Source organism: Lissotriton vulgaris, chromosome 2_1, assembly GCF_964263255.1.
Source record: "Lissotriton vulgaris chromosome 2_1, aLisVul1.2, whole genome shotgun sequence".
NCBI lineage: Eukaryota > Metazoa > Chordata > Amphibia > Caudata > Salamandridae > Lissotriton > Lissotriton vulgaris.
In genome coordinates, this window is record NC_141687.1 from 755773447 (window position 1) to 755798528 (window position 25082).

The 25082-nt window shown below is 44.9% G+C and overlaps 1 protein-coding gene across 1 annotated transcript in view; it reads left to right on the forward strand.

Moving 5' to 3' along the window:
- The window catches only part of TSG101 (tumor susceptibility 101), a 282391-nt gene that overhangs the window by 226811 nt on the left and 30498 nt on the right, over nucleotides 1-25082 (forward strand). The window contains exon 9 of the mRNA XM_086956058.1: nucleotides 4168-4407. Within this exon, the coding sequence (XP_086812184.1) occupies nucleotides 4168-4407 (240 nt within the window). The remainder of the gene's footprint in view (nucleotides 1-4167; nucleotides 4408-25082) is intronic.

The following is a 25082-nucleotide window of genomic DNA, read 5'->3' on the forward strand; positions in this document are numbered from 1 at the left end:
GTCAAACAGTTCCTGAGTAGAAACCCACTTACTAAGATTTTGTTGAATTTTGTCCACCTCTTCACCAGTTTTACTGGACTAACGGTGATTCTGGATGTCTTAATAATGTTGTTCTAGATCATTTTCACTTCCTGCACAGTTTCTCTGGTAGAGATGTTTGAAATCTTAAAAAATTGGCACCTTGACAAGGGTCTTATATGATCTGAACAAGGATCGGGTCCTCCTTTTGATGCTTCTGCTTTTTTGCAGTTGAACTTTGCACTTGTCTCTTCTGCCAAGTGGACCTGTAAGAAAATACATAGCAACTATCTCTTAGTTGCATTGCAGGCTGTGGTGCAGACCGAACACTGAGAACATATTCCGGAATAAAGGAATTCACACTGCAAATTAGGGCCTACATACACCTTCAACAAGTGCAAGAAGAGGAAGTGGAGTGTGGGTGTGTTTTGGGGATTCAGAGTAGAGTAGAGTAAAGCAGAGTGGATGTCTGGTAAGGTTATTATGAGATGCACAAGGGATATGTGTTGCCAGGGCAGCTGCATAACACAATCTAGGATGGGGTAACACCAAAGCGGAGGCCCAAAATGGAACCAGAGGGGTCAGCAAGAAGGCCTTGGGACACTTTTATGCTGTATACTAAAAACAACCTTGACTGGCATTTCATTGCTTTTGGTTTGTAACCTGCAGTAGGTATGTGCCACTATCAGCACTACCCAATAATGAAACATCAAATTAGAAACAGATGGTGTGTCCACTGACTGGAAGAAAAGAGACTGCATTATGAAAAAGGAGGACTTAGAATGAGGATGGGGAATGAAGAAAAGGGGAGGGTTGAGGTTTCCCATATGCATCAACATCACATAAGGTAGGTGTCCCTGCCTCTGAATGGAACTGCAAGGGTAAGCAAATATACATGTAGTTATAGGATGATATATATATATATATATATATATATATATATATATATATATATATATATATATATATATATATATATATATATATATATATATATATATATATATATATATATATATATATATATATATATATATATATATCCAAAGACCAGTGGACAGATAACATTCTTCTATGGACAAGATACATAGATGATCTGTTTGTGGTTTGGCGCGGCAGTAGAACCTCGGCTGAGGAATATATTGCCGCGCTTAACAACAACACCTGGAACCTCAAATTTACAAGCACAATCGGTGGCACCAGTGTCTACTACCTAGATCTGGAGGTTTATGTATATGGGGGGAAAATACAAACCCGGCTATATAGAAAACCTACGGCAGGGAATGCTGTTTTACATGCAGCTAGTCAGCACCCCAAATGCCTAATCGGGAGCATCCCGTATGGCGAATTCCTTCGCCTGAAAAGAAACTGCTCGGACGAGGAGGAGTACGCTCAGGCAAAGGAGGAAGCCAAAACAAGATTCCAGATCAGAGGATATTCTCACAACGTACTGAGAAGTGCGGAAGAGAAATCCAATAAAATCCCAAGAGAACTACTACTGGTAGCAAAACAGGTGTCAAACCAAGAGGACAGTCCCAGAATGATCACCACGTTTAACATGAAGTCAGCAAGGATAATGCACATATTCCAAAAGAACTGGCATATCCTCAATACTGACCATGTAATGAGGAAAGTCCTCCCAGAGAGACCTGTAATAACATTCAAACGCAGTCAGTCTCTGGCGGACCATCTTGTCTATATTCACTATGTGTCCAACAAGAAGAAATCTGTACAAATCTCCAAATCAAAAGGATTTTTTCCTTGTCGAGCCTGCAAGGCCTGTAAAAATAGTAGAATAACAAAAACATACCCAGGCAGAACCGATGAAAATGAGCCCGAAAAAAACATCAAAAAATTACTCAACTGTAATTCTGAGTACACCATCTACTGCCTCCTATGTCCGTGTGGGAAACGCTATATAGGCAGTACAATCAAGCCTACTAAAATGCGAATTCTCGAACATATGCGGGCAATTGCGAATAGAGATAAGTCGTACCCTGTGGTACGACATTTCGCAGAATTCCACAAAAGCAACAGGGACCTGCTTAGCTTTTACTGTATCGACCAAGTGGAACGCACTGAAAGGGGTGGTGATAGAGAGAAATTACTCCGTACTCTTGAGTCCAAATACATCATTGGGCTAAAGACAATGGTTCCCTGGGGACTTAACAATAATGAGGAAATGTGGGTACATCTGTAAACACAATTGGGTACGGAACAACATCTGAAAGTACTTCATCCCACATTCAGGCTCCTGCTTAGGCTACATTTTCTGAGTCTCACCGACAATTCTACAATTGTCGTTCTGAGGTACTGACCTTTGGGAGTGTTTTGACCTAGATGCCCTTCCCTTCTTTATCCTTCTCAGCCTCTGTTGTGGACTGATAACCTCTTCCTCCACCCCAATTAAAGGATAAGACCTGGCCCTATTACTGCGTTCGATAAACCTCCCTTGCCCCACTGCCCCATATAACTTTGAGTCCTCTAGCCTGTAGAACCAGACAGGAAAAAATTGGGTCCCCAAAAAATGGTATCCTTTATTACATTCTTATTCTATTGAATGAAACTTGACTGCTTTTTTTGTACTTTATTTGCATTCCTTTTTTATTTTATAACCAAACAGAATGGCATAGCTGGAAACGTATCATGTCTGTAGTAGACCAACATGAACCTTTTTATACCTACAATGAACATTAAACTTAATTTATTCTAGTGTGTTCTGCTTTTGAACTTGTGCTTCTAGTGTCATGAGGTAGGCAAGAATTCAACCCTAAACTGTTTTTTAGATTTATGTATGGGCCACATCCTTTTGTCTCTACTTGTCTGTGCACAATGATTGCCCCTTGCCAGCATGCTCTTTATAGATCTGGCTTAGAGATGTTTTCATGAAGAGAACCATAAAAATACATTAATATACTCCTACAGGGCTTTTGATCGACCCATTGATTTGTTCTGGTGTTATTCAATTTTTGCTTATACTCATCACAGCATAAAGCATGGGTCACTGAGTAGAAGGTCAACTTCACTCAAATGTTTTTTTCACTGTGAGTGATGGACATTGTTTTACCCCAGAAAGACATTTGTTTTTTACTACCAATTTTAAATTCTATTACTCTCACATCAGTGTGTTTTTAGTATATTACCATATCTGTATTTTTGTAATGGTTTTAATTAACTATACAATAAAGTTTCTTCTTCTTCACTGTGAGTGATGACATTTTGGTTCTTCACATGTGCACGTCCACCTGAAAGTACTTCACTTCAGCACCAAGTCTGGTCAGCCAATGTCCGCTACCATTTCGTGACCTTTTTTGATATATTTTTTTAATGGGTCATTTTATAACTTTTTGCAAATATATGCACGCCATCTTTAAGCTGCAATCATTTTTATTACTTTATTATTTATTTCTAATGCCTATTTTATACATTTTAAATATCCAAGTATTTCCATGGCCAAAGCTGTTGGTTTTGTCAATGCTTGCTTGCTCTGTGTTTTAAAGCTGTGCAGACCTTGTTTAGTTTAAGTGTCACTTAGCAATGCTATTGTGTGGGTTTAGATTTTGCCACAACTTTTAATATTTTGTTATATCTGTGCTTCATTACATGAAGGTTACATTTTTGACATGGCATTGCATTATAATATTGTTCTTTCATGAACCGAGTTACTTTGCTTTAAATGGCAACTAAAGCCTTCTCTTGGGAGGAAAGCCTTTGCGATCGTATTGATTTCATAGGGTATATCCAAGGAGTTTTTGTGCTTTCATAAAAATCCTGAAAAATACTGAAAGACTTTGCCCCATAATACAGTCATGCTTTTTGGTCTACAACAATTTCACACAGTTGAAACGGTCAGAGTAAGATGAAGTATCCAAGAAAAAGTGTTGGGGCTAAGGGGTAAGTTGCACCTGAAGATTGTAGCTGCTTTAGTGTGATAAGGAGCCTGGGCGAAAGGAGGTGATCATAAACGTGATAAGGCAGTTGTTCAGTCAGTTTCAGTAGTTGTAATGCAAGTTTATGCTTCCTTGGTAGTGACATTATTTTGCCTCTTAACACGTTTAAGACTGAAATGAATTCCATAACTTGTGTGTGTTGTAACCTTTTAGTGAGGTTTACTAGGCCGATTCAGATTTTTCCTTCTATTTTCCTTAGGCCGATGTTGATAAGAACATTGAGCTTTTGAAAAGAAAGGAAGAAGAACTCACTGCGGCTGTGGAGAAAATGGAAAACCAGTCTGAGAATAACAGTATTGATGAAGTTATCATCCCTACAGCCCCACTTTACAAACAGATCCTAAACCTGTATGCTGAAGAGAATGCCATTGAAGATACCATATTTTACCTAGGGGAAGCTTTAAGACGTGGTGTTATAGACCTGGATGTGTTTCTTAAGGTAGGTTTAAATCATTTTTAAACGGACATCAATACATTCATTTGAATAATAACTTTGAGTAACGTGTTCATCTAAAGGAGCACCTGGGTAACAACAGTAACTGTACAGTACCAACATTATTAATTCCAACATACCAGTTTGTTTTGTGTTTTGGTAAAATGCACCAGCATAACAGATTATACCAACTTCTGATGAATAAAGTTAATTTTGAGCTTCATATTGTCTGCTTTTAAAGTATTACTACAAGTTCCATTAACATAAATCTAGTTCAATATATACATTTATTGATGGGTTACATTTCTAGAAAGCAGCTCACACAGGTGCTAGCCTATTAGAGCTGGTACAGTCAGTAAGTTAAAGTATTTTTAGGTCTCGCGTATGCAGCGCACATGCGCTGCATAGGAGGGGACCTTTTGGAATTGATCAGTATTTTGGCAAAAAGCATGCAAAAAGCATGCACGTTTTGCATTGTTTTCTATTGCAACGCGTGCACGTTTGGCATTTACCTTATGAGAGCGAGCTGTGGCACCATCTGTTTGTAATTATCTTGAAAACAGATGGTGCCCCTGCTCGCTCCCGCAAGGGAAACACTGTGTGTGTCTGGTCCACCACGTCTTCTACGTACACACCCTGATCAAAATAGCTGAAATCGCAGGCGAGTAGATTGAGGAAACCTGCGAGGAGGCGCTCATGTTTAAAAATCTGCTTGCCTTTTAAATTGCGTGCTCTTCGGAATGATGGACATCCCGCCCACCGCGTGCAACAGACCATCAATCCAATAGGAATCAGCAATAAAAGACGAAGACAATAGGAGCCACTCTGCAGCTAGCCATTTGTTAAACATGTTGACTCTGAAACGTTTCTACACAATTTGTCGTTATGTACAAAGAAACCATGTGTAGAATAGACATTGTATTAGTAATACAACGTCTACTTCTAACAGTTTATTTAATGTACATGGTAAATAACTCTACAAGACAAACATTTCTATTCAAATTTTGCGTGATTTAGACTCGTTTCGTTGTTTTGGATGGACCGGTTGCCCAGTAATTAACGGTTCACCTTTGCGCTACAAGATGGCCGCCGTGTTTGATGCTGCTTGTATGATTGTAGGTCGGCAATGGTGTTTCCGAAAGACCGGCCCTCCTGTCTCTGGTGTTTACAGTAGTGCCAGTGGTATCTCTCCGCCTGCCTGTGGGAGGCGGCCTCCTGCCTCATGTCATTGTGATGGTGGCAGCAGCAGCAGGAACAGCAGCATAATACACGCACACCAGGCAGCTCTGTCAGAAACCTTTGTGCTGGTCTCCAGGACTGTGTTCAGTTTAAACTCGTTCACTGTGATAGTTTTACTCTCAAGTTGTTCCTATTGTTTTCCCCTGCATTTAGTTACACCTTACAACTAAACCGAGTCTTGAAAGTTGTTTTAGGTCTGCTTGGTTGGTCGAAAGCAAACTTTTTATATTTGTGAGGGGAACGCTCCACTGTTTCTTTGCTTGTTCCAATTTTGCATGGCTCTCGTCTTTACGCACCATGAGTCTCTTCTAGATTAATAGTATCACACCTTGCAGAAGCAGTGTGTCAATGTCTTAATTGACTTACGCACCGGCGAATCATGATGTTTCTTTGAAAACATCAACTTTTCATCCTGACCCGCGTGCATCGCACCCCAGTGAACTCTTGGACCTGCAGATCTCTGCTGTTCGTAAACACACTGGATTTTTGCATTTGGAAAGAAAGCCCCAACCCCCCTGGAGCTCATCTGCCCAAAAAGTGGAATGCACAAACATGAAGCCAAAACTTCAGGATAAACACTTAAGGTCCCAAAAGCAAGACCTATTGGCTATGCCAATGCTTGTTCAAAATTGTGGCGGTTCAGCCAACACGTGTTTCACCCCATGGTGGCAAAATCATTGGACTTTTTTAGGCTGAAAAAGAAAACCAAATATAAAACGACAACAGGGAGTAAAACAAAAACAATACACTCAACAAAGCAAAAGATATATTTTACCATGTAAAACACTCCATGAAACCTTGCAAATGTGCACTAAAAAGTCATTCATAAAAAACTGTGATACACAAGTGATTGTGATGAAAAATTGATTACGGGAGCCACAGGGTTGAACAGGTAGGTCAGTCCGCTGTATGGGAGAGGGCTTAGGTGGATTGAGATGTAGTGAGATCAAAGTGCACAGATAAGACATGTAAAGAGAATCAAAATGAAACAATAAATGAGGAAGCACTGCATTCACCCAGGGAGAAAGCTATAGTATTAAATAGTCTGGCTAGTTGCCTATTGAAAGAGAATTAGTTCGGTCCCATGAGCGCAGTTGCTCAATAATGACAGTATTGTGTGATTGGCCCTGGAAAAATAAAGAAATACCTGCTTAGTACTGTAAACAAACTTGTTTTGTGTGTGCAGTGACTGCAGCTTTTGAGGGGCAGGATACACCAAAGTTGGAAGGGAGAGACTCAATATGTTCTCCATTTCAGTAAGCTGCACATCCCTGGAGCTTTGATAACCATGACACTAAACTTATGAGGTCATGGCCAAAAGTACACATTACCAAGACCTCAAATGAGGTCAAAAATGGGTACTGGTGGGGGACACTGGAGCAACTTGAAGATCAAAAGTAGAGGTTTGAACTGTTTTAGGTCTAACTACTACATGACATGAATACGAAAACCCCTAGTCCTTACATATGTTAAGATGCAATATCACTTCTATATGTAAGTGCATCCTCATTTTCGTGTGCCACGTACCTCCTGATTGGGAGAGGCTTGCTGATGCCCTTATGATATTACAAGGCATCCACATATATTGCTACCTTGAGGCTATATTAGTCAGACTGCCCCTAACACTTAGTAGTGTTCTCTTAGGATGCATCGGATGGACTGAAGTCATTGCTAATGCAACACTGCCGTCTTCATAAGTCAGTATTCCTACCATGGTTTGTGATAGTACTGAACAATAAACGGAAAGTAAGGGCTAACTCTTTTATCTTCACACAATGAACTTCACGCTTAAAATACCCGGCTTGCCTAGATGGGGCCCTGCATAAAATAGATTTGAAAACAATTTCAGGTCAAGGAAAAAATCATTAGTGTTTCACTCTATAAACATTAACTGTTTAGATTAAATCTTCAGTCTAGAGTAAAGCAGCAGGAGTCCTACACAGCAGCAGTGTTTGAACCGCTGCACTACTAATGAAATTATGCATAGAGCTGGCCCAAACAAGCAGTCCTTGCCTGTTCTAAATAAGAGTGCTTGATGGCTCAGTGAACTAATTCATCCAATGCAAGGTTCTCTACTCAGGGGTGGGGAATTCCTATCTCCCGACGCCCTAGACATCTGGATTTCTTAGGAGGGCAAGAGGTTTTAATTTACATTTTGTCCAAAGGACAAGTAGACAGTTTTATAGTAATACGATACACAGCTGTTCAACCCTGTAGGTCACAGCCAGTAAATAAGTTGCTCTGAGCAGTTTATTGGCAGTGAAAGGGTCAATGCAAAAGCTGGGGCCTGCACTTTAATTTCCCCAGAGCAGAACAACAAAATGATAAACCAGAGCTCAAAGTTAGAGCCAGCGCGATAAGCTCGTGTGGCTTCCAGGCCTTCCCCTGGTCCTTTTATTTTCTACAAGCATGAGACACACATCGAGCTTCTACAGCTCCAGTACACTTGCAGCAATGGCATGTAAGAGGCTGCTTTTTGTGCCTCTTGGCCCCTTACTCTGACTTGAACTGTATGACCCCTGTCTTGTATTCTCTGCTCCACTCCTGGGCCTCATTGGGCTCCAATATCCCTGCTCATCTTTAACTCAATTTGATTTCCCCTCTCATGCACCCACTCCTTGGCACTTTGCGTTTCCTGTACATTTTATGTTACACCCGGTGCCTGAACCTGCTAACCCCACCACTCCACCCTCCGCTGCACTCTCTGACATCCCTGACCCGCTCCCCTTGGCCTCTCATATCTTACTTTATCGAGGGCTTACATTAAAGCTCATTAGTTTCCCCATGGGCTTTCATGCAGGCCTAAGGCCACCCCCAATTCTGTCCTTGCACTAGGCCTCTCATCTCACTTTGTCCCTGCACCAGGGGCATTGGGAACACACCGCTGTAGCAATTACAGCAGCTGTAGAGTTTTTGATGGGCCTCTTAAGTCAGCAGGTCCGCAGACAAAGGCCCATAATGGACTTGAAAGGGTGGGTGGGAGAGTGAGTGAATGGGTGGATGAATAGATGCATGGATGAATAAGTGAACTGGTGGATGTATCAATGCATGGATGAATACTTGCAAGAGTGGATGATAGATGCATAAATTCATGAGTGAAAGGGTGAATGGATAGATGCATGGATGAATAAGTGAAAGGCTGGATGGATAGTTGGATGAATGAGTGGAGTGAAAGGGTGGATGTTTAGATGCATAAATGAATGAATGAATGAGTGAAAGGGTGGATGGATAGGTGCATGGATGGATAGATGCATGTATGAATAAGTGAAAGGGTGGATGTATAGATGCATGGATGAATACGTGCAAGAGTGGATGATAGATGCACACATTAATGAGTGAAAGGGTGAATGGATAGATGCATGGATGAATGAGTGAAAGGCTGGATGGTAAGATGGATGAATGAGTGGAGTGTAAGGATAGATACATGGATGAATGAGTGGATGGATGTAAGGATGGATGCTTGAAAGAATGGTAGGATAAGTGCAAGGGTGAATGAAGGGATGGGTGAGTGGATGGATAGGTTGAAAGTGGATTGATGAGTGGAAGGATGGACGGCTTATTGAAAGGGTGGATTAATGGGTGAGAGAGTAGATGAATAGATGGCTGAGTGGGTGGGGATAGATGGCTGAGTGGGTGGGGATGGATGGGTGGGTGGGTGGCTGGGTGGAATGGTTGATGGATGGATGGGTGGACAGTTGAGTGTAAAGGTGGATGGAGGGATTAGTGAAAGGGTGGATGGATATATGAGCAAAACGGAAGATGGACGGGTGAAAGGGTTGATGGACGAGCGAAAGCATAAATGGAGGAAGTGAAATGGTTGGTGGATAGATGAGTGAAAAGGAGGATGGATGGGATGGATGGATGATTGAAAGGATGGATGAATAGGAGTGAAAAGGAGGATGTGTGGAGTGAAAGGATGGATGGATGAGCAAAAGGATGGAAGAGTGAAAGGAAGGCGGGATGGATCAGTTGGATCGATAGGTTTGGAGATGGCAGGTTAGGTTTGAACAGGGGCTTCATGAACGCCCCACTTTAGCAGCTACAGTAGAGGTGGAGCTCTTGATGGGCCTCTTCTGTCTGCAGCTCGGCAGACAAAGATTTATAATTAATGTGAAATTATGAATGGATGTGTGGGTGAAAGGATGAGTGAGTGGGAGTGAGGCTGGCTAGATGGATGGATGGATGAATGAGTGACCGGGATGGTTGAGTGACAGGGATGGTGGATGGGTTACAGGGTGTAAGGATTAGAGAACGAAAGGATGGATGAGTGTAAAGGATAAATGGAAGGATGAGTGGAAGGATGGATTAATGGATGGGTCAAGGGGGGAGGATGAGTGAAAGGGAGGGTGGATAGATGAGTGAAAGGGAGGGTGTATGGATGAGCGAAAGGATGGATGGTTGAAATGGATAGGTTTGGAGATGGATGGGTAGGTTTGGAAATGGGTGAGCAGACGGACTGACGGACGAACAGATTGGTGAAAGGCTAATGGATAAAAGAATGAATGGGTGCCAATGTAAAGGTGAAATGCTAGATATCAGTGGGTGAAAGGATGAATGGATAGATGCTTAGATGGAAGAGACAAGAGAGCTATTCTAGCGAGGATTCCAATGACTTTTTTCGCTTGCTTGGTGTCATAAGAACTTTGGATCAAAGTGGTGGGTATTTTAATTTTCTGGTTACTCACTTGGCCTACACTATGCTCCTTTCTCTACCTTGGGATTATCAGGTAGGCGTGGTGCTGTATGCCAGCGCGTTCTTACTAGACCGCTAGTATTTGATCTCATAAAGGGCATATTGCCATAGACATTCCTGGCTCTGAACAAAACTACTTTGTAAAAGAGCGGAATGCTGTGACACACAATGGGTCCCGCTCACAGATAGGAAGATATAGCATTTTAATAAAAACACAAGGTCTTGGTTAACCACTAGCATGCTCATGACGGAGCCGCTCCGTCATGAGCCACGGTTGCGCTGTGCTCATGACGGAGCGGTTCCGTCATGGCCCTGCCGCCGCGCCTGCGCGGTGCTGATTTCGCGCCTGCGCGGCGCGTTCTATTATGCGGGCGGGGCCATGATGGAACCGCTCCGTCATGAGCACAGCGCAACCGCGGCTCGTGACGGAGCGGCTCCGTCACGAGCATGCGAGCGCCGCTCGGCCCCCCCCCATGCGCTGCGGCGGGATTGCCGCCGCAGCGAAGGGGTTAACTCAGATTTAATTAGGGGCTCAAATGTTAAAGTCACAAAAGTGCACCCATGATAAATATCTTTGTATTAATGCAGATTTACGTTTTTCATGAATTCACATGAATTTCCTTAAGTAGGCCAGGAAACCGTAGTCACAGAAAATATTTGGGAATTGCATCTTAACATGAGCAAATAAGAATATGCCCCAGTAGAAATATGTTGACTGTTTACAAGTTCACATTTTCTCCAACCAAATTTTTCCAGGCCCTGGAAGAAACGTTACTTCTGCCATTGTCAGGGGTAATTTGCCGACCTTTCTCAGTATGGGAAAAAATTAGAGAAGAGCTGGTGAAAAACTCCAAAATTCAAATCCTTCTATAGTAATAGCCTGACATAACCAGAGAGGCTATTATCAGAGCTCTTCTATAAAGAGATTGCAGCCATTATTTGATGGCGCACTACATGGCACCAAATGGACAAGTGGATTTTGTTACAGGACTTGTAGATTTATGAAGCTACTTGTCCTATGGACAAGTACATATTTCATATAATTCCACATCCCTGCTACTTGACCCACCCTACCAGGTTCACAGGTTCTAATTACAGCAGATTTAATGAGCCTTTCTTTATCCTACGCTTTGTAAAATTAGAACCTGTGAGTTGTGTAACAATAATCATCTGTATTAAAGAACCTGTGCACCTATTGGATGCCCTTGCATTGTACAAAAGACATTATGTTAAGATGTACCAATCTGCTGCTGCCACTCCTCTTCCTGAATGCGAGGTGAGGAGTCTGCATACAACATATATATATATATATATATATATATATATATATATATATATATATATATATATATATATATATATATATATATATATATATATATATATATATATATATATTATTATTATTATTTTTTTTCTCTCCTCCAGTGCCGGTATGTGCACTTTGGGCTGTCGTTGCGCGGTCCTGGTTAGGCCACCGACTGGCCTTCGATATGCACACCAATTACCTTCAAGATTATGAAGTAAGCCAGGACACACAGAGTTTCGTTGCAAAATTTAATGGCAGATGAAAAAAGTGCACTTTTTTCATCTGCCATTAAATTTTGCAACGAAACTCCGTGTGTCCTTTGAGGAAGAACTTTCAGAGGAGGAGGATAGTCCTTATGGGGATGCTTATAACCCTTCCTAAATATCAGGATTCAGATTCTGACGATTACTATACTGAAGATCGCCATTATGATCAACAAGAGAGACCTCAATATCAGTCTCATCAGGATATGGTAGCAATGCCTTCCTCTCCTATAACGGACTTACAAATGATGCTACAAGACTAAAAGAAAAGGTTTCCGTCTCAAGCTTCTGAGCAGCAAACGCAGCCACCTCGTCCATCAATTCCTGCCACTTCTTCAATTACAGTGACTCCTCAGGTGTCTCGTCCTTCAGAGCAGGAGCCAAGAGAGAACCACCAGGAAACTTTAGCTATTCATGATGATGATGACTCATCTGATGAGGAGCATGATGTACATCAGGTCCCGGACCCGGATAGGGAATGGGACGATTATGTCATTACAGATCTGGCCTCGCCATCGCCGGATCCCATTGACTCTCCTCCAGCAGACATCGGAGGTTTTCATAACCTTATGAACAGGGCGTCCAAGAGGTTTGGCCTCCCTATCACAACCGTACAGTCAGATTGCTTCCTTTATGATTTTAAGGAACCTTACAGGAAGTCCATCCGTTCAATCCCAATCGCTGAGCATGTGTGGTCTGAAGGGATTAAGGTGATGCAAAATCCAGCTACAGTCATCCCTGTTCTTCCGCAGCTGGAGAGAAAATATAAAGCTCCAGAAAACTGTCCCGCTTGTCTGACTGGTCAACCGAAGCCTGACTCAGTTATTTCCCAGGTAGCTCAAAGAAAGTCAAAAAATCCATCAGCGCCCCTTACAACTCCACCAGATAAGGAGGGTAGACGCCTGGACAATGTGGGTAAACTATTCTCCTCAATGTCTAGTCTTCTAGTTCGAGCTGCAAATGCTCTTGCAATCCTGGGTATATATGATCGCCAAATGTGGTGCAATTTTTCCCCGTTTGTTGATCAACTTCCGGATGGTGCCAAAGTAGACGCCAAGAAGATCCTTGAGGAAGGAGAACGGTCTTCCTCGGAAGTTATAGATTGTGCTATGGATATAGCTACCTCCGCTTTTCGAGCTTTGGCAGGATCAGCAGTTTTAAGACGTCAGGGCTGGCTTCGGGCTACCTGGTTTCGCCAGGAAGTCCAAAATAAGATCCTGGACTTACCCTATGATGGAGAAATGCTTTTTGGGAAGCATATAGACAATGCCCTTCAAGACATCAACAAGCATTTGCAATGCAATAGGTCTCGTATTAGTAAAGTTAGAGGTATTAGTATTGTAAATGACAAATTTTGTATTTGTTTTTGTTTTGAAAATAGCGAAATTAATAACTTTGTCATTTACATTGCCAATAGTGTTAACTTTTGCAAATGTGACACCTATAGCATTTGTAATGCAATATGTGTTGTATTTACATGACTTGGATGTATTAATATTAAAAATAACAATGGGTTGTATTTTTTCAATAATTAATACTTAAATAAAAGTTATTGTAATTTATAATGTCAATAGCTTAAACTTTTGCAAATAACTTTTTGGAAGATTATGTTTAGTGTATTTTATTCTGATGAAAATACAAGAACAGAAGTGAAATATTAACTTTTTTTGTGACATTTGTAATAAAGTTTGAAACATTGAGAGAACATATTTGAAACAGTTGTTGTTGAATGGTTGCACAGATTGATGCTGTGGTGGCTCTGAATGATGTTGTGGCGGCGACGAGTGATGCTGTGGCGTTCAGTGATGCTGTGGTAGCACATAGTGATGTTGTGGTGCCCCTGAGTGATGCTGTGGTGATGCAATGGATAGTGAAGGCGATAGATAGATAGAGGGAGGGCGAAAGATAGATAGAGGGAGGGTGAGAGATAGAGACAGGGTGAGAGATAGAGGCAGGGCAAGAGGGCGAGGGATGGAGTGTGGGCGAGGGATGGAGTGTGGGCGAGGGATGGAGTGTGGGCGAGGGATGGAGTGTGGGCGAGGGATGGAGTGTGGGCGAGGGATGGAGTGTGGGCGAGGGATGGAGTGTGGGCGAGGGATGGAGTGTGGGCGAGGGATGGAGTGTGGGCGAGGGATGGAGTGTGGGCGAGGGATGGAGTGTGGGCGAGGGATGGAGTGTGGGCGAGGGATGGAGTGTGGGCGAGGGATGGAGTGTGGGCGAGGGATGGAGTGTGGGCGAGGGATGGAGTGTGGGCGAGGGATGGAGTGTGGGGCGGGGAGGGATGGAGTGTGGGGCGGGGAGGGATGGAGTGTGGGGCAGGGAATGGATGGATGGAAGGCGTGGGGGGGATGGATGGATGGATGGATGGAGGGGATGGATGGATGGATGGATGGATGGAGGGGATGGATGGATGGATGGATGGATGGATGGAGTGGGGGGATGGATGGATGGATGGATGGAGTGGGGGGGATGGATGGATGGATGGATGGAGTGGGGGGGATGGATGGATGGATGGAGTGGGGGGGATGGATGGATGGATGGATGGAGTGGGGGGGATGGATGGATGGATGGATGGAGTGGGGGGGATGGATGGATGGATGGAGTGGGGGGGATGGATGGATGGATGGAGTGGGGGGGATGGATGGATGGAGTGGGGGGGATGGATGGAGTGGGGGGGATGGATGGAGTGGGGGGATGGATGGATGGAGTGGGGGGGATGGATGGATGGATGGAGTGGGGGGGATGGATGGATGGATGGAGTGGGGGGATGGATGGATGGATGGATGGGATGGATGGGATGGATGGATGGATGGATGGATGGATGGATGGAATGGAATGGGATGGATGGATGGAGTGGGGGGATGGATGGATGGATGGAGTGGGATGGATGGATGGAGTGGGGGGATGGATGGATGGATGGATGGAGTGGGATGGATGGATGGATGGAATGGAATGGAATGGGATGGATGGAGTGGGGGGATGGATGGAGTGGAAAGATGGATGGATGGAGTGGGTGGGTGGGATGGATGGATGGAATGGGGGGATGGATGGATGGAGTGGGTGGGTGGGATGGATGGATGGAATGGGGGGATGGATGGATGGATGGAATGAGATGGGGGGATGGAGTGAGATGGATGGAGTGGGGGGATGGATGGATGGATGGATGGAGTGGGGGATGGATGGATGGATGGATGGATGGATGGAGTGGGGGGTGGATGGATGGAGTGAGATGGATGGATGGATGGAATGGGGGGGATGGATGGATGGATGGAATGAGATGGATGGATGGATGGAATGGGGGGGATGGATGGATGGATGGAATGAGATGGGGGGGATGGATGGATGGATGGATGGAATGAGATGGGGGATGGAGTGAGATGGATGGAGTGGGGGGGATGGATGGATGGAGTGGGGGAGATGGATGGATGGATGGAGTGGGATGGATGGATGGATGGATAGAGCGGGGGTGGATGGATGTAGTGGGGGGATGGATGTAGTGGGGGGTGGATGGATGGAGTGGGGGGTGGATGGATGGAGTGGGGGGTGGATGGATGGAGTGGGGGGGTGGATGGATGGAGTGGGGGGGTGGATGGATGGAGTGGGGGGATGGATGGATGGAGTGGGGGGATGGATGGATGGAGTGGGGGGATGGATGGATGGAGTGGGGGGGATGATGGATGGAGTGGGGGGGTGGATGGATGGAGTGGGGGGGATGGATGGATGGAGTGGGGGGGATGGATGGATGGAGTGGGGGGGATGGATGGATGGAGTGGGGGGGATGGATGGATGGAGTGGGGGGGATGGATGGATGGAGTGGGGTGGATGGATGGATGGTTGGAGTGGGATGGATGGATGGATGGATGGATGGTTGGAGTGGGATGGATGAATGGATGGATGGAGTGGGGGGGATGGATGGATGGAGTGGGGGGGATGGATGGATGGAGTGGGGGGGATGGATGGAGTGGGGGGATGGATGGATGGAGTGGGGAGATGGATGGATGGAGTGGGGGGATGGATGGATGGAGTGGGGGGATGGATGGAGTGGGGATGGATGGAGTGGGGGGGATGGATGGATGGATTGGGTGGGGGATGGATGGAGTGGGGGGGGATGGATGGAGTGGGGGGGATGGATGGAGTGGGGGAGCCGAAGGCAAGAAAAAACAAGTACAATCAGGGAAGCAGAAGGCAAGAAAACGAGGGCAATCAGGGGAGCAGAAGGCAAGAAAAACAAGGGCAATCAGGGGAGCAGAAGGCAAGAAAAAAACAAGTGCAATCAGGGGAGCAGAAGGCACGAAAAACGAGTACAATCAGAGGAGAAGAAGGCACAAAAAATGTTTGTTAAGCTATGTGACCAAACCTGTGCCTAAGTAGAAAAGGGTGCGTTTGATGTACCCAACAATTGGAGAGCTTTTAATTGTGGATTAAATTGATACAAAGACGTTATTGTTTTAGTTAAAAGTGTGGTGTTTTCAATATATAAACTTTAGAAGACTGAGGGACTGAGATGGTGCAAATAGCAATGTAGGCAACTTGTGCCTGAAGCAAAGTACTGTGTTTTCATTGTGTAGTTTGCATGAAGGTGTGTGAGGACATGTCCAGTGCGCCCCAGGCGTACACGCACGTTGCAATGCTCACTGCATGAAGGTACGTGCAGACACCGTCACACCAAGAGGCAGTGGAGTAGACAATGCACAGCACCACCACTGATCCCTATAGCCATCAGCATGAGAGTTGAGTCGCATGACTAGTATCACACAACACTAACTTTGCGCTCTTGCACTAGCACCAAGAACATGGGCCGGCTGTACAATGAACAACCAATGAGCACTGGCACCTTTGGCACATGCCAGCGACAACACGGAGCTCAAAACAATGAAAATAACGGGGGGGGGCTGAGAAATAGAAAGAAAATAGAGGGGTTAGAGAGAAAACGAGAGGAGGGAAAGAATCAAATGGACAGCAAGACAAAGAAAAGAGAGGCCGCGAGAAGGAGACAGAGAGGGGGCTCAGGGGGGGAGAAGTAAATGGGAGGGAACGAAAGAGCGAGAGAACGAGGATGAAGAGAGATAAGCGGCAGAGGAGATTACAAAGAGCAAACCAGTCTGTGAAGTGCCAGATCAGAAACCTATTATATTTTTACCTTCAGCGAGTATGCTCTGAAGTCCACACACTACCGGGAACACGTTCTGTACCGGATGCAGTCAGACACGTACCGGATCCTGTCAGACACGTACGTGCCGAGTCTATGAGAACTAGAACGTGCACCTTGATTGTCGGATGAGGTGGGAAATGCAATAACGGTGACATGTTGTGCTCGTTGTGTGTATTTTGGGAAAAAACACTGTTAATGACGTGGATCCCATGACAGTATACCTGGACCCTCAACCAATGTGCAGGCTATCCTCAAGGAATCGAGAGTGAAGGACAAAACTAGAAAACAGATTTTAAAAAATGATAGGTACAGAGGAATAAGAGATGGGATCATGTTTGATGGTGAAGTTTCAAGACACACAAAAAACATAGTAAAAGAGGAATTCTATAAGGAAAACTTACGAGCGAGGCTGTCACCAAAATTATAAGCGGCGACTTGCGAAAACGGGTGAAAAGGAAAGCAAAACAAGTTTAATACACTGGGAGGGGGGAGGAGAAATGCGAGACACGGCCTAGCGGCCGTGAAAGTGAAAGTGCAGTGGGCAGTGAATAATTAGGGGAGGAGAAATGCCTGAGGCCGAGCGCACACTGGGGGAAGCTTCAGGGGAAGCAACAGATGGCTGGCTTTGATGTGGTGATGCGAGGCAGGCAGGCAGGCGGATAGAAGCACATGCACGAGACACATGCACTTCTGGAAATCTGCATTTTTGAGAGCTTAGTTTAGCTCTTAGTTTCGCCCCAATAGTCTCGTCTTATTCATTCCTTGCAAATGGAATAGGACGAGACCTAAAAAGGACACAGACACGGCAAGGTCCTTGAGGACATTGCAATATCGCAAAGTGCCTTTCAGGGGTGCCAAAGGAAGAGGTTTTTCATCGTATAGAGGTGGTAACCTACAACGTTACTCCTCTTATTCGCAATCTTCTCAGTCGTACAAGCCCCAATACTCGCAACGCCAAGGTCAATCAGCGGCTTTCTCTCGTCAACCATCAAGAGGACGACCGGTTCGTCAGGGGAGAAATGCTTCTAAACGACAACAGCGGCATCCTGGCTCTGTCTACTGCCCCCACCCCCCCTACACCCCCTCGGATTGGTGGGTCCTCAACATCATACAATTTGGCCACACTCTAGAGTTTCAAGATTTTCCACCATCCAGAGCTCCTCGCGCCACAGAATCAAAACATCTGAATCTTCTGCGTCTCGAAGCTCAGCAGCTGCTCATCAAAGGAGCAATAGAATCGGTTCCCCTGTCCCAACGAGGGAAAGGGTTCTATTCCAGGTTTTTTCTGGTTCGCAAAACGGAAGAAAAGTGGGGCCCAATTCTAGACCTGAGGGAGCTCAACACCTATCTCATAAAACTCTCTTTTCGGATGGTTTCTCTCCAGGATATATTGCGTCTCCTAAATCCTGGAGATTATATGGCAACTCTAGATCTCGAGGACGTTTACTTTCATGTTCTCATACATCCTGCCCACAGGAGGTATCTTCGCTTCACAGTAGCCAAGAGCCCCTTTCAGTTCAGGGTCCTACCTTTCGGACTAAGATCTGCGCCGCAGATTTTTACAAAGGTATTGGCCCCAGTAGCAGCATTTCTCAGAAGGCAGTCTCTGCAGGTGTTTCCCTACCTGGACGATTGGCTGATAAATGCTCCATCCTCTTAAGCAGCCACAAGGGCAGTCGAAGATTACATTCAACTTTTCAGTCTCTTGGGTCTAGGTCTGAACAAAAGCAAGTCTGTCCTTCTTCCATCCAGGTCGGCAAGGTTTCTGGGTGCCATTCTGGATACGACTCATTGCAAAGCGTTCCCTTCAGAGGAGAGACAGAACAGATGGATTCTTTCTGCCAACCGATTACAAAGGAAACAAACTCTTTCAGTCCGTCAATACAAATCCCTTCTAGGTTCGATGTCATCTTGCATTGTCTTAATTCCACACTGCAGGCTTCACATGCGCCCCCTGCAGGAGCAACTAGACTTGCAATGGCGTCAGGCGGAGGGATCGTTCGACGACAGGATAAAGATCACTCCTATCATGAAGAAGGCATTCATGTGGTGGACTACAAAAGGCAATATCGCGAAAGGTCTCTCTTTCACGGTTCCTCCTTCTCCATTAGTTCTGACCACAGACGCCTCTCTAGAGGGCTGGGGGGCGGTATTACAGGATCTTCAAGTAAGCGACCACTGGTCTTCAGAGATTCACACCTCCATATCAACCTTCTTGAGCTACGAGAGATTTGTTTAGCTTTACAAGCCTTCCTTCCAAAAGTTTGGAATTCCACTGTCCTGTTTTGTACGGCCAACACTACGGCCTTGCATTATGTAAACAAGCAGGGCGGAACAAGATCCAAACTTCTTTCAAGGGAGGCACAGGAGATATGGAAATGGGCGATTCGTCATTAGATATCTCTCTCAGCGGAACATCTGCCAGGTTCCCTCAATACAGAGGCGGATTCATTGAGCCGTCTAAAGTTGGTCTCTCACGAATGGGAATTGGATCAGAGAACTCTCGAAAGAATATTCTCTCGTGGGGGCACTCCTCTTATAGACCTGTTAGCAACTCCAGAAAACAAGAAATGCCAATTTTACGCAAGCAGGTATCACCGCCAAGGATCGTTGGGGAATGCTCTTTCGATAGTATGGTCAGGCGCATTTGTTTACGCCTTTCCACCAATTCCCCTGATTTCAAAAATTCGAAGGAAACTCAAGACGGAACCCTGCACAATGATTTTATTAGCTCCAGCTTGGCCCCGCCAATTTTGGTTCACAGAGCTCCTCCTCCTGTCTCAGGATCAACAAATTCACCTGCGTCCCATTCCAACCCTGTAGACGATGTCCCAGGGCCAAGTAATGCATCCGGACCCGAGTTCTCTGCAATTGACAGCTTGGCTCCTGAGCACCGGGAGTTCAGAACTTTAGATATCCCTCAAGATTGTAAAGAAATTTTTGCTCAAGCTCGGCCCCAAGTACAAACAGAACCTATCGAGCAAAATGGAAGCATTTTTGTGGATGGTGCCACAAGGAAAATCTTCACTTCAGCTCCTCATAAGATCTTACCGTACATTTTGTCTTTGGCCAGATCAGGTCTTCAGCACTCTTCCATCAAGGTGCATCTGGCAGCGATCTTTTGGTTCAAACGAACAGCCTCTGGCCCTTCTCTCTGGTCCGCAAGAGTGATCAAACAATTCCTGAAAGGTCTATTCAAGGCTTTCCCTCCGGTTAGACCTCCTCCAATATGGCAACTCAACCCGGTCCTTGCCCATCTCATGAGGGCTCCTTTTGAGCCTATACATAAGGCGGACATAAAATGTTTGTCATGGAAGATTGCTTTTCTTCTGGCTATAACATCAGCCAGGAGGGTTGGAGAACTTAAAGGTCTCACAATTGTTGAGCCTTTCTTACAGTTCAAGAATGACTCTTTGATTTTGAGGACAAATCCGAAATTTATTCCAAAAGTTCCTTCGGATTTTCACCTGAATGAACCTGTGGTACTACGGTCTTTCTTTCCTCGGCTTTCAACTCTGGCTGAAAGATCTCTCCACTTTTTGGATGTCCAAAGATGCCTAAAGTTCTATCTCCAACGCACAAAAGATTTCAGTAAGCCTTCACAACTTTTTGTCGCTTTTAGCGCTCCAAGGAAAGGCTTGCCCCTATCAAAGCAGGGGATATCACGTTGGATTGCCAGCACAATACACTTCTGTCATCAAGCGGCAGGAAAGCCTCTGAAAGGACGAATGAAAGCTCATTCTACGAGATCAGTTTAATGTTTTACGGCTCTGTTCTCTGGTGTTCCTATCAAGGACATTTGTAGGGCGGCTACATGGAGCAGTGCCCATTCATTCACGAAGCACTACTGTTTGGACTCTTCCACAAGGAGTGAGGCAGCAGTTGGACAGGCAGTCCTAAGGAACCTCTTCCAATAAGCGGTGAGCTTTCCCTTCTATCCCTCCTTCCTATATTGCACATTTTGTATCTGATAATGTTTTCTATCTATTGTTGCAAAGGGTATCTACTATCTATCGTAATACTTATACTGTATTATGCTAATATACATGTAACAAATGTGCATTTATTGCTTACTGCTAGCTACTCTGATACAAAACATGGGAATCTATGAAAGTCCAATACTGGGGCAAGAAAACAAGTTACTTACCTGTAACTTTGGTTCCCCAGTATTGGTAACTTTCATAGATTCCCATGCGCCCACCCGCCTCCCCTGGGAAAGCTCAGCCTTCAGCAGAGGTGGTTACTGTTACACAATGGCTACGAAAATCTGAGGCTCTCTCAGGAGGGTTCTATGGGGTGAGGCTGATCTGATTGGTTGTTGCAGTTTTTTGGTCGCTTTTACAAAAAGAGGGCGATATGCTACAAAATGAGACGAGGCCTAGGCCTTTCTTTCTCTTTTGTAACTACTGCTATGGTATTTTCTGTTTACCAAGGCTCCCATTCCGACGACGGGGAATGATACAAAGCATGGGAATCTATAAAAGTTACCAATACTGGGGAACCAAAGTTACAGGTAAGTAACTTGTTTTCTTCTCTATGCCACTGGACTCTACGCCAATGCACTGTCAATCCGCTGAACACCACTCCCATCTGCTCTACACCACTGCACTCTACCCTGCACCACTACACTCTGCCCTGACCACAACACTCTGCCTTGCACCACCACACACTGCTGCGCACCATCACACACTTACATGCAGTACTACACCCTACATCAACTATTTCTACTGTGAAACAGTTTACCCAGTGCCACTTTACTTTATGCTACTGCAAGCTATGCTGCACCATTCCGCTCTTCGCCTCTCGACTCTACGCCACTGCTCTCTACTCTAACCACTACACTCTACACCACTCAAAGCCTAAGCAATATAAGCCAATCTACTCTGCAACACTGCACTCTAAATCTCTATACTCTACTCTGAAACACTCTGTGCCACTGCACTCTATGCCACTCTACACCTTTGTACTCTACATTATTGCACTCTAACCCACTCTACTCTTCGCCATGCACTTTACTCTGCACCACTCTGCTGCACTTTATGCCAGTGCACTCTAGGCCAATGTACTTTTCCTCACTCTACTCTAGACCTCTGCACTCTTTCCACTGCTCTCTACACCATTCCATTCAAGTCCACTCCACTTTACTATAGACCACTCCACTCTACAACACTGCACTATGCCACTCTACTCTATGCCAATCCACTCTACCCTGCACAACTCCATGCCCTTTACTCTACTTTACACCACTGCGCTCTACACCAATGCCTTCTGCACCACTTTACTCAAAATCAATTTGCTCTGCTTCACTCTACACCATTGCAATCTACATCACTGCACTCTACACAACTCTTTTCTACTCTGAACCACTATATTCTACGCCACTCTTATCTGTGCCACTGGACTCTAGGCCACTCTACGCCAATCTGCTCTACACCTCTTTACTCAAAACGAATGCACTCTCTGCTACTGCACTCTACAACAATCAACTGTGTACTTTACACCACTTTACTCCAGGCCACACTACAACACTACACTCCAGGATACTCCACTCTGTAATGCTCTATTCCATTAAACCCTAGTCCATTCAGACACTCTCTGCCACTCCACAACTCTCTACTCACCTCTATGCCACTATGACATTACTCCCCTCTACGATGTACTATGCAACTCCCTCCATGCCACTCCATGCCACTTTACTCCACTCTATTCTACGACACACTACGCCACTCCACTTTAAGTTAATCCCCTCTACGTCATTCTACTCCACTCTACAAGACTACTTCACTCTGTTCCACACCATGACAATCTACTCGGCTCTATGCTTCTCTGTCTAAAACACTGTGCTCCACTCTACACAACACCCTCAACACCAAACTAACCCACCCCACTCTGACACTCGCCTCTACGATACTCTACAACACTCTGACACTCTGTGACAGGACACTCTACACCCTCCTACTCTACGACACACTTGTCCCTCCATGACACTCCACAATACTACCGAGCTGTATGTATGTATGTATGCTGTACACCACTCTATGCCATTTCACTCGCTCTCCTTCATGCCACTAACCTGCAGCCATGCTGGACAGCAGCCATGCTGGTTTTCTAATCTTAGTTTTGTACCCTTGAACCAAGGCCGGCCTTTAGCATGGGTGACGGTGAGGTTGGCTCATTTCATATCAGATCATGTAGCAGTCGCTCATTGCACTGTCTCCAGGGAGAACTGCCTTTAATAAATGTTTTCTTGCTGCAGGCCCCCTGCTGGTAAAGCTTCATTCTTTCCCCTTCCCCCTTTCTTACCTCGCTCTGTCACCGGGGCCTTTACCTCACATTTGCTGCTGGTGTGAAAATAGGTAGATGAGGATATTCAGATAAGTGGTTGTGGAGTTGGAAAAGTACATTTTCAGAGCAAGTCAGTCACTGCTCTGAGCCAGAGACTGACCTTATCGTGTTTTATCTAGGACCCCGATCAATATTGTGACCTTATGCCCCTATACGGCTATAATCAATCCATACCCCTATAATGGCATAAACGATCAGAGCCATATTTCAGAAACTCGTCTCTGCAGCTCATTAAAGTACATGACACAGCAGAAGCCACTATCTTAGATTCCTAGATTACACACCGAGTTCTTTCAACAGATAAAACACCCAGCAACCTGGGAAAGCCCCGCTTGCTTTGTTTTTATTAGTAATAGAACTCTAATGAGCACTGTAAGAACGACCAGTTCTTAGTGACATCTTTATTGACGTCTTATGTCCAAAAACTTACGTCAAACAAGGCACCTTTCAGGTATAAATAATACCAATGTTGCCTTAAGCAAGTGCGATGGTGGTGGTGAATACTGGAGCAGAACAGCTGTCCCTTGCAGAGCCCAGCAGATGCGAGAAGCCCACGGACGCTGCCCCTCCTCCTCCTTGACGCGTTGAGAAAGACGCTGTATTTTCTCCTGCCGATTAAATCCAGCTCCGGCGTTTCCAGCCTACCCTTGCGGGTAACTGGAATATCGAGTCCTGAGGGGAGATACCAGACCTCCAACATTCTATTCCAGAGGTACGGTGTTGACTAAACCCTTAGAGAGAATTCTTGAAGCAAACCCTTGGCAAAACCAACTTAACTTAAACTGCTACTTACTTCCTCCCTCCCATGTATTAGGCTTAGGTCAGGTACACCGGGGTAGGCGTAGTTAGAAGCACCAGTTGAGGACGTTAGCTAAATGTATATATGAATGTATATATTTTATTCATTTTAACTATCCTATGGCTAAGAAACCATATCAATGCTTTTACAGTATTATTTCGCAATACTCCTTTTACTGTACGCACTTTTTATAATAACAAGTCTTGCAATTGTGGCAATTCATTTCTCTTGCATGAGAAGAAAGACTGTTCAATAAATAATACCTTTTATTGAAAACGCCCGTCTCTCTAGTCTCTGCATACTGGTGAAAGTAATCTGCACAACTGCCTGAGTGAAATAGCTGTCTATTGTTTCACACGACTCTAGAGATTGACTCTTATTCTAAGGAGCAAAGTTGTCATGTTTATGCGGTTGTTGGAAAACGGAATCCCTTCTTGTCTGAGCCAGGGAAGCTGATCACTTCCTATTCAGTCAAGAAAGTTTCCAGTGACCTCTGAGCTAGTTGGTACAAACCCAATTAAGTCTAACATAGTCAGTAGAGACCTGGAATACCGCACTTCTACGTCTACACTGCTGTTTATGTTATTCCAATGCGCAAGACCTATAGGGAAAATAGGAACTACACTACAACCTGTGTGTTGAAAAGGGCCCTCCAGGATACTGAACAGTAGTATAGAGGCAGACAGGAGTGGTCCGCATACCGCCAGGGATGTGAGAAATGTAGAGTGGAGAAGAGTACTCTCAAACCCCTGCCCGCAACTTTGCTTATTTTTCTCTGCAAGTTAGAGGCCCTGGCCAGGGTCATTGGGAGATGTAGCCTAGACCCAGGGTGAGGTTAGTTGCTTCATGTTCGGTGTGGGTATTTGTTAAGTTCTGTTTTC